General features: G+C 44.9%; 1 protein-coding gene across 1 annotated transcript; it reads left to right on the top strand.

The window, feature by feature from the left end:
- Window positions 1-1777: 1777 nt before the first annotated feature.
- LOC120227580 (adhesion G protein-coupled receptor E1-like) lies at window positions 1778-9529 on the top strand (the record flags this gene model as incomplete). Its single annotated transcript, XM_039225661.1, has 7 exons — window positions 1778-1955; window positions 3089-3208; window positions 4527-4726; window positions 5775-5945; window positions 7377-7571; window positions 8084-8319; window positions 9427-9529. Coding segments are annotated over 7 exons (1203 nt in total), but the record flags the coding sequence as incomplete, so codon positions are not given.
- Window positions 9530-11336: the final 1807 nt, after the last annotated feature.

Here is an 11336-nt window from a genome sequence, read left to right as displayed (position 1 = left end):
GGGGAGGAGAGTGACGGTGCTCCAGTCCCTTCTTGAACCCCGCGCTGCAACTCGCTTTTTTGGGCGTGTCAACTGCCCGTTCCGGGGACGCAGCCGAAGTTGGTTGCACTCTTCAACCCAGGCCAGTTCCAATCTCCAAATCCCCGTCCGTGCGCCCCGCTGAAATTGCCTTAGACACAGCTTGCCAGGCAACCCCCTCGGGCAATTCCAGGCTCCCTCAATAGTTGTGTTCTTTGAAATTGTTCATACGAAACATACATTCATCCCACATCTAATGGCATTAGTCAGCGAACTCACGTGGTTAATCGTGAGTTCACCCCCTTCTGAGAGTATGAGAAGATCAGAAAACTTTGTAAATCTAACACAGAAGTAATAACCATGTGGGATTTTCATTTGTCTACTAATATTTTACTTTCTGAAGGAAATGAAATAAACTTTGCAGCTAAGTATAGATTGCACAGCTCAAAGGGAGTTGTAAGGAGATTTCCTCAGCTGTAGAATTGAGGACCACGATTTCCAGGATGATTCTGAGACATTTCTGTATGTCGTGGGGAGGGACCCTAGGGTCTCCTGGGATACGGTTACGTCATGTTTTCCCAGAACAAACATCTCTCAAGTTACACCCTCATCCATTTTTTATGGAAATTCATTTCATGTTTTTTGATCCAATTTGGATAGATAAAAATTGGTATTCCCAGTTGGATTTCAGTCCGTTTCCTTCCCTATATGACTGGAATCAATTACTTTCTTCCTTGTATTTATTAAGTTGTGAATCCCTTACACGTATTTTCTCGTTGGGGTCAAAGTCACTGTATAAGCCAGTTTATTGACAATAATCAATAAAAGGAATTATGTTGACATTGATGTCAATATTGCTATTGCTATTCTTTACTTAACTCTATTCCTCTGACATAATCCATGTTAGCATTTGGATGTGTACCCATATCCCTTCACTTTGTGAATGCATGTCACACACACACACACACACACACACACACACACTCATACTGAAGCCATTTACTTCTAGTAAGTGAGCACTTACTAGAGGAATTCAAGCTCTGATGAAGATGACAAAGGTTCAAGTCTTACTTCTCCCACCTCCTGTAAGCGTTCTGTTTCCTCACCCAAAAATGGAAATAATAGTTTCTACTTCATAGATTTCTTTCTAAAACTTAATTAACATACATAAGATACTTAATACCTGGCTGATAAGAAAGTATTAATGATTTTTCTCTCTGTATGCCAGAAACAATAACATCATAGATGTAAAAATGTTAATGAAAGTATTTGTTTTTTAAGTGAAATGAGATAATATCTATGTTATTTTGAATTTTGCCTTACTTAACAAAAGTTCACTGATCTTTTTGCTTGTTAATATGTGTGTGTGAGATCACTGTTTTGTTAACAGCTGCCTACTATTCTGTGATCGGATTTAGTCATTGTTTTAGCCAATCTGTTGGACATTTAGCCTTTCCAACTTCTTGCTATCAGAAACCAACTGAAACAAACATCCCTGGACAAGATCCTTGCCGTTTTTACACATTTCTTGGAGGATAAATTCCAGGAAGGGAAATGTTGAGTCAGAGCTAGGTGTAAGCAGTGCTATTCCAGGTACTGACTTAAAAGGCCACACCAATTTGAGAGGGAGAGAGAGAGAAGGAGGGAGAGAGAGGAGGAGAGAGAGGGAAAGAGGGAGGCTGGGAAGGAGGAGAGCTGTTATCTGGGGCACAGGAAAGAGGGAGAGAGGGTACGTGCACAAACACACCTTTCCTTGCAGAGCACGGCTGAGAGCCTTACCTCTGTGCTTGAACAAGCATCCACATGGTCCAACTTCACCAAAGAAGAGACATCCACTCTGGCCTCTGTCCTCCTGGAGACTGTGAAAAGCAGCACCCTAGCAGCTTTCCTGAAACCCTTAGGCAAGGTGACTCAGAGTGTTCAGATGGAGCACTTAGGTGAGGAGGCAAGGTTCCATCTGGGTGCTGCTGTTGAAGGGTGGGGCGTGGGCAATGCTGTGCCCGGTGGCTTCGCCGTATATCATTTCCCCAACTGTTTCAAACCTCGGAGCTCACAGAGAAGCAAGTCCCAGGATAGTAACTGCATCTCCATTTGCTGAGTGCCTGGCATTGAGTTAAGGGTGTGTGGGAGTGCATCACTGATTCATTCAACAACTATCTGAGCCCCACCATGAACAAAGATCTCATATATGAGATAGAGTGCTATTGTGAAAAATAAGCTAAGTCAGCTAGAGGGGGTCAGGCTAGGGGGAAGCATCATCAGTTTATATGGTGTGAGGAGGCCAAGTGTCACTGGGGCAGGCCCAAAGGGAATGGAGCTGTGGATGTATTTGGAGACAGAGCAAAAGTCCAGTAATACTTGGTGAGTTCAAGGAACAAAGAGGAGGCCAGTGTGGCCATAGGCAGGAGAGAATCATCAAGGCTCTAGGAGAAGAGGTCAGAAAGGAAGAGGAGAGGTGGGTGGACTCAGGATTTTATTTGGAGTAAGATTGGGGTGGGTGTGAAACGGGAGAGTTTGAGAACAGGCATATGCTATCATCCGGTTTATGTTTTAAAAGGATACTTCCGGTTCCATCACCTATTTTGTTTTCATGAGGACCCCTGTAATTAGTGCCATGTCACGGGCGAGAGACCCGAGGCTCAGAGAAGTTCAGTCATTGGTCCTGTTTGCTCAGCTGGTGCAGGGCAGAGCTGGATGCAGACTCTGAGCCCTGGTCCATTCTGTGTGCTCGCTCAGCCCCTTCCTAACCCCTTTGGCTTCAGAAAACGTGTCACCATTTAGAGCAGCCGGAAGATCAGGACTCTGTTGCCTTCCATCTCTGATGACCTCAACACCAGCTTTCCCTGATGGACCCCTAAGACTTGAGGGGCCCTCTCTAGGCTCCACCTGGATTTCTCATTGGTTTCATAATCCTCCTATCAACCCACCTAGGGGCTCAAGGTCTTCCCTGTGATGAGCTGGCCATTTTGATTCTTTGGAACTAGGTACACAGAACTTTGTGGGACAAGAAAGAAGATTTAGGACTTACTTTCTGGGGAATCTGGTACAAATTCTCCCTGTGTTCTTTTAGAAATTGAAAGCAAGATCATCAAGGAAGAATGCACTGAAGAGAATGAGATCTTTCTCTTCAAAGCCAAAGGGAATGAGATGAAGATTGGATGTTCTACCATCAAGGAATCTGGATATATAGGTACAAAGCTGCTCCTGAGACCAGAGAGGAGATCAAAGGTGTATTCAATCAGCATACACTTATCAGCCAACTCTTAAGTTCCAAGACTAGTGAGATGAGGCCAGTGCCCTGGGGAAGTCAGATATTAGATACATAAACACTCTCACAATATTGGAGTGTCAAGACCATCACTGGTACAGCACCACTGGCCACGTTTTCTTATTGAGCACATGAAATGTGGCCAGGCTGTACTTTAAAATCTGGTAAAGTACACACCAGTTTCCAAATTCTTGGTAAAAAAGAAAACGAAGGTTGGGAAAAGTCTCATTCATATTTTTTTTGATGGATTATAGGTGAAGGGATAATATTTTGCATGTATTGAGTTAACGTATTATTAAAATTAATTTTATCTGTTTTTGACTTTCGTGCAATCTGGCTATCTGAAAATTTAAAATTGCCTGGGTGATTCATGTTCTAATTCTAGTGGAAAGCTCTGATCTGTACCAGGGATGGGCAAGCTTGTCCTGTAGAGGGCGGATTAGTAAATATTTTAGACACTGAGGGCAATAGTGTCTCTCAGAGAGCAAAGACACTCATACATGATATGTAAATGAGTGGGCATGGCTGTGTTGCAGAAACACTTTCATTTATACCAAGCAGGCAGTGGCCAGATTGGCCTATGGGCCATGGTTTGCCACGCTCTGATCTAGATGCTGTGTGGAGGGCTCAGGGAGCAGCCAGAGACGTCTCTGAAGACCACCAGCATTGAGAGGGGAAGCAAGATTAACCATCAGTGTGGGAGGGGAACTTATTTCCTAGTGCTCAGTTTGATTGTGCCTTAAAGACATAAAGTCATATTTATTTAAAACTTTTATACTCTTTCTTCATTTATGAGAGAGAGAAAGAAAGAGGCAGAGAGAGAGAGCCACTGAGGGGCTGACAGAGAATAGACAGAATCCCAAGCAGGCTCCACATTGTCAGCACAAAGCCCGACATGGGGCTCAAACCCACAAACCATGAGATCATGACCTGAGCCAAAGTCAGATGCTTAACCGACTGAGCCCCCCAGGCGCCCCCATATTTATATTTAAATGTAGCCAACATGTGTCCAGGGGGTAGCACTGGTGCTGGTGAAGGTCACCAACCTAGAAGTCCATTGGCTCTCATGGTGTTGCAGTGCTCACAGCAGGTGCATGGAGGCCCAGAAATGCATGGGGTATTAGAGTGTCTATGTGTGTGTACATGTTGGGTCCTCAATAATCACTACTTAGCAAATGATTCCTGTTTCTTTTTTTTTCTTTTCTTTTTTTTTTTTTTTTGCATTTGGGGAAAATCACAGGGACCACTGGAGTGGCTTTTGTCTCCTTTTCGGGGATGGAGTCGTTTTTAGATGAGAGCTTCTTCCAAGACCTTCAGACCCCCTTCACCAAGTCCCAAAGGAAGCTGAAGATAAATTCTCGCGTTGTGCAGGGCATCATGACTGGGGAGAAGCAAGATGGGTTCTCTAACCCAGTCATTTACACGCTGGAGAACATCGAGGTTTGTGAAGAGGTTCTTGTTGAGCCCCTATCTTCCAGTTGACAACACCTCACCCCACAGTGGGCATTACTTTCATATCTGATAGAGACCCATGAAGGTATCAGCTTCTAGACAACTAACAGTTCCTAGTAACTCAAGCCGATCCCCAAAGTCCACTTCCAGAGGATTGGTCTCTCATATATATATTAAAATATATATAGCATACATAGTATAGATAGCACATAGCGTATATAGTATATAGCGTATATAATATACAGTGTAATTAATGTATACCGTGTATTATATATAGCATGTATTATATATAGCTTTTTATATAGCATATATAATATATGGAGCATATAATATATAGCATACATGATATATAGTGTGTATAATATGGCATATATACTATGTGGGACATGTAATATATGGCTAATAATATATGGCATATATAATATACAGCGTGTATAAAATACAGCATATATATTATAGAGCATATATGATATATAGCATATGTAATATATAGTACATATAATATATACCATATATAATATATAGTGCATATAATCATATATATGTTACAATATAAATAGCATATATAATATATATAGCACATTAACATATAGCATATATAATATATAGCATATATTATATATAGAGTATACAATGTATAGCATGTATTATATATAACATATATAATATTTAGCGTGTATAATATAGAGCATATATGATATATAGCGTGCGTAATATATAGCACATAGAATATATATATCATATACCATATAATGCGTATAATCACCCATTCATCACTGGGCAAGATTGGGCTCAGATTAAGAATTTTGATGCAGGAACATTTACAGGGACTTTATTAGCTATGACCAAGTCAGTAGTAGAGGCAGATCTGGTATCCAAGATCTTTCTCTCCATCCTCACACACTGAAGTATTACATTTCCTTCCATTCCCTCCCAAACATACCTGCATATTCTTGTCCTAGATGACCCCTGAAGTTGGTCATACTGAATCCATTTGAGAGAGAGTCTCAGGTGACCCAAGCCTTTACATTTACAGCCAAAGCAGCCATTTGAGACACCTATCTGCGTTTCCTGGGACACGGACATGGAAGGTGGCAGGTGGATACACTCTGGCTGTGCAATCCGTGAAGCTTCTGAGATGCATACTGTGTGCAGCTGTAACCAGATGATGAACCTGGCCGTCGTCATGGCTTCTGGGGAGCTCACAGTCAGTACTGACTCTCTCTGCTCTGGGTCTCCAAATCCGAGGGGAAAATATTGTGAATGAACATCCATTGTGTGTCTCCCATGGCCTTGGGTGTTGTGGGGCACAGTCATGGGGGACAGACAGGGTGTGCCTCTGCCCTTGGAGAATTCATAGTTTGGCTGCAAAGTCATGAAACTCCCATATACAAGGAGAAATGACCCCTGAATGAGTTAATAATGACAGATCCCATTCGTAGAGCGTGATAGCCTGTGTTGGACCCTTTATTTTAAGGTAAATGTTTTCAGGCCATTTTACAGGATGGGGGCTGAGGCTCCATAGCCCACTTACTCAGAAAACTAAATGGGTGCAGATGAGACCTGAACCCAGGACAGACTGTCTCCAGAGGTCTCTTTCCACAAAACTAAGCAAATGGGGCGAGAAGTGGTGCAATAGGGATCCAGAAGTGTGTCAGTGAGAGCTAGTGATGGGGCGGGGCAGGGTGGGTGAAGCGAGCCTTGGTGAGTGGAGTAGACTCAGTGGAGGGCAGGTAGTGTGTTCCCTGCACAGCTGTGAGCACTTGAAGTCTTTCCATTTAGTATCGTTTAGTATATTCATTAGGATCCTCTTTTAACAGATGAGGAAACCGAGACACAGGGCAGTTAAGTGTCTTTCCCAGGCTCATACAACTAGGAACTTGCAGAACGATAGTCCGTTCTCTTCGCCACCACGTAACAGAATCATAGGGAGTAGCTTGTGAGATGGTGCCTTGGCACATCTTCCCAGAAGGACCTGGAAACTTTTATATCAGTTATGATTGACAGCATAGGGGAAGGGCTCAGTGTGCCATGTCTGCTCCCAGAAATCGGGGCATTCCTGAACGTCACTGTGGCAGTGCCAGTTCAGTGCAGGAAACAATGATCACTCTACGAATTTCAGGCAAGGGACAGGATGGTCACAAAATCATGGGGAGGGATGGAGGAGGTTGGAATCAGAGGTTGCCACCTGGGGTCTGGCTTCAAGATCACCCCTTGCAGCTGTAAACCAGAGGACAGAAATTGCTGCTGCCAACGGAAGAGGGGACAGCTAGAGCACGGAGCCCAGCCATCGCTTGCTCCTGTCCACAGAAGGCTGGTGGCTCCCTCTTTTCTGCCTTCTAAAAACCTCATGCATACATCTCCCTGGGAAACCTGAAGGACACCGTACCCCCAGGCGATTCTGGGAAATGTAGTTTGTAGACACCCTGCCCTGGTATGGCATGGGTGAGGCACAGGACCAGATGGGAATGGGTGTTGATGGAGGGCAAAGGATGGCGATGGACAGCACCTCCTTCACTCTGAGTGTCGAAGGAGAAAAGGTCCTCGAACCCTTTCAGGAGTCTGGATAATTCTTTTTCTTTTTTCTGTCTGGAGGGATGTTGGCCCCTCTCTGAATGATGTATCTGTTTCCTGACAGACGGAGTTCTCCCTGTACATCATTAGCCTCGTGGGCTTGATCTTCTCCCTGGTGTGTCTCGTCTTGGCCATCGCCACCTTCCTCCTGTGTCGTGCCATTCGCAACCAGAACACCTACCTCCACCTGCACCTCTGCGTGTGCCTCTTCTTGGCCAAGGCGCTCTTCCTCGCCGGTGTAGACAAGACTGACAACCAGGTCTCACATCCCTCAGGCTGTGTCCTCACCCAGCCCCATCATCTCCACATCTGCCCCTGCTCATCCTACCCAATAATCTCTATGCTAGTTCCCACTTCAGTACCTTTGCATGTGCTATACCCCCTTTTGATGATACTTGTTCCCCAATTCTTTACCTGGTTTATGCACTCTTGTGATAGGTGTCAGTTTAAAATTGTTTCCCTGGTCGTGTTATATACTGTGGTGGTCTCTCCTTTTACTGTTAAAACCACTGGTTCTTGCCTTGGATGATTCTTTCTGTAGGGGACACTCAGTAATATCTAGAGACTTGATCGATGGTAATCCCTGGGAGAGGGCGCTACTGACCTCCAGTGGAGACTAGAGATGCTTCCAAACTCCATACATTCCACTGGTTCCCCTACCAAAGGGATGGATAAGGGGAAATTCCAATCAAAGGAGCAGCCCCACTGTGTCTGAGAACCTGCCCCTTGGAGGTGCCAGGGGTCTCGAGTGTGCACACTTCTCTTCTCCAGATGGGCTGTGCCGTCATTGCAGGCTTCCTGCACTACCTTTTCCTGGCCTGCTTCTTCTGGATGCTGGTGGAGGCTGTGATGCTCTTCCTAATGGTCAGGAACCTGAAGATGATGAATTACTTCAGCTCTCACAACATCAAGATGTGGTACATCTGTGCCTTTGGCTACGGGCTCCCAGGGCTGGTGGTGGCCATCTCTGCCGTCGTGCAACCACAGGACTATGGGATGCATAATCGGTAAGCGCGACCACTCTGTCTCCCTGAACACCCTGCTGTCAAGGTCCATGATGATAATTATGTGAACAAGAAGAAGAGCAATAACAGTAGTGGTAATTGTGTCAATCATTTCTTGAGCCCTTTATGGCTTGTGGGTCTCAGGGCTGCCATGGTCTTTTGCACCTCTTGTACACTGCACTTATCCAGGAGCCACTGTTTGACCTGTAGAATAGGTGAATGGTGGCGGTGTAACCAATGAAAGAAACTTGGTTGTGCAGCTTTGAAATCTGGATTCTGAAACCAACCTGCCTGGGTTTGAATCCTTGCTCCATGACCTTCTGGCTGTGCCTTAGGCAAGTTACTTAACCTCTGTAGGCTTCCATTTCCTTACCCATACAATAGAGGCAAACAACAATGCCGACATCTTAGTGTTGTGAGGGTTAAATGAGTTATTATCTGCAAAACATTCAGAATGTTGTCTGTCACAGTGTAAAGCGCTAGACGTGCCATCATCATCATCATCATTATCATCATCATCATCACCATTGTCTGTTTTAGAGCAAGGTCTGTTTATCACACGGGTCTGTGCGAGATGATTTAGGGTAGTGTGCTGGTAAGTATCATTTAAGATTCTCATACAGCTCATAGTCTGGAAGGGGGAGATGGACAGTTTTCAAGGAATTAATCACCACAATAATTTATGACACCAGTAGATGCTATTTAAAAATAAATAATGAAAGCAGCATGGTCTGCTAGAGAAAAACCAGGGGTAGGGAGGGTCCCAAGTGGCTTTTCAGATGAGGTGGCATTCGAGCTGAGATTTGAATGACCAGGTGTGCCAGTAGAGAGGTCTGAGCAGAGAGGAAGAGATGGCAAAGGTTACATATTGAGAGCAAGCTCTGCGCAGGGCATCAAGTGATCACTTCAGGAACATTCACCCAGGAAGAAGGTCTGAAAGCAGACTCGCTGCGGTCCAAAGAAAACTGAAGTGTCACCCAACCCGTCATGAGACTTTTCATCTCAGGATCTGCTTCCTGTAATATCCTCCATTAGTGCATTTTGGGGGAGAGAGGGAGTGACTGTAGGGTCAGGAGTTAAACAGGCGCTGACTCCTGTTTGTCTTCGTAGCTGCTGGCTGAACCCAAGCACAGGATTCATCTGGAGTTTTCTGGGGCCGGTCTGCGTTATCATCACGGTAAAGCAAGTTGCTTGGTGCAGTGTGCCTGGCTGAGGTCAAACGTCCTCCCCTCTGATCCCTGGTTCTTGAGATTTCAAATTTAGAGTGCAATTTCTTTGACTTGTGATTTTTTTTTTCCCTCTGCCAACATGCAAATCGCCTGGAGGGGAGCTCAATCTGATCTGTCTTTTATGTTTCAGTAGGAATAGGTCTATTGACGTCTCTTGAGGGTAGATGTTGAATGAGAGAGAACGAAGAAAGAAATGAAGAGGAATTAGTGGTGTTGGGGTAGAAGAAAACAGTGGGATGGTAGAAAGGGAAGCCTAGAGATTTTTTTCAGCTTTATTGAGGTAAAAATAAAGCTCGCAAATAAGAATTGTGTATCACAGACATAGTGTCCACTGTATCGCTAATTGGGTGGCTTAGAACAACAGAATTTAGCATCCTCCAGGAAGCCTTCCATGAACTTTACCATTCCCAGTTTTAGAGGCTGCAAGTGTAAAATTGATGGGTGGACAGGGCCATGTCCCCTCTGAAGCCCAAATGAAGGATCTGTTCCAGTTTTGTTTATTTTATTTTTAGCAGGCAGGGGGATAGTGGCAGAATGTGGTGGAGAGGGAGAGAGAGGGGAGGGGGAGAAAGAGAGAGAGATGGAGATAGGAAGTGACAGAATCCTACACAGGCTCCACACTCGGCAGAGCCTGATGTGGGGCTTGATCCCGTGACCCTGGGATCATGACCTGAGCATAAATTAATAGTCAGTCGCTCAACCAACCAAGCCTCCATGTGCCCCTCCATTCCAGTCTTCTAACTTCCGGAGTCCCTTGGCTTATACATGTTTGCTTTCTCTGTGCATGTCTGCTTCTGTGTCCAAATTTCCATTTTGTAAGGTCATGTGGAATTAGGATCTGCCCTAATGAGCTCATTTCAATTTGATCACCTCTGGTAAAGACTCTGGCTACAAATAAGATCACATTCTGAGGCCCTGGGGGTTCAACAGTTCAACCCCAACAAGGCATCAATCTTGAGTCTAACTTCCCACACGCATCCATGTGGGGTGGAAATCAATGGCGATCCCCCAAATGAGAACAAGTAAAGACTATTTATTGCTATAGGAAGGGAGTCGGGCACCATGACTTGCACTTAGTAGAGACTCAGAAGCAGGGGGAGGCATCAGAAGGTTTTTAGGGGAAAAGGGAAGGCTTCCGGTGTGCCTGCTTGGAGGCTGTAGGCACTGGGACTCTAGATGCAGGCTAACTCAAAGCAGGGCACCCAATGTGAATGCTTAGGGGAGCGTGTCAGCTTTTTCTGTTGGGTTCTAACTTGGAAATGAGGGAAGAAATCAGGGAGGCTGTCAGCCAACAGTCAACAGCTTGGTGTTAAGTGTTGATTGCTGTAGGGCTTCCTGGAGTGGGTACCGCACACTATGGATTTTTGACAGGTGGTGTGGCCATTGCCCATTTGTCTGCCCGATATCTCAGTCCTCTCTGCTTGATTTTGTAGATCAATTTCATCCTCCTGACTTGCACGTTGTGTATCCTGAGGCAGAAGCTTTCCAGCGTCAATGCGGAAATCTCAACACTCAAAGGCACCAGGTGCAGTCTCTCCTTCCCTTTTTCTCTACCAGTCTCCTTCATCCTTCCCACACACATTCCCTGAGCACCTCTTTGTGTGCTTGGTCCAGTGCCCAGGACAGAACAGCGCACTGTCTAGATCTGTGGGCTCAAGCACCAGCTCTTTCACTTATAAGCCGTGTGACCTTAGTCAAGTTACACAACCTGTATGAATCTGTTTCCTCATCTGTATACTGGGGGTATTAACATTGACCACTTAATGTGGCTTATGAAGCATTACTACAGTT

The sequence above is a fragment of the Hyaena hyaena genome, unplaced genomic scaffold (assembly GCF_003009895.1).
Source record: "Hyaena hyaena isolate Hyena2069 unplaced genomic scaffold, ASM300989v1 scaffold_2539, whole genome shotgun sequence".
NCBI lineage: Eukaryota > Metazoa > Chordata > Mammalia > Carnivora > Hyaenidae > Hyaena > Hyaena hyaena.
The sequence above is the reverse complement of the archived record's forward strand: the minus strand, read 5'-3'. Positions and strand labels throughout refer to the sequence as shown.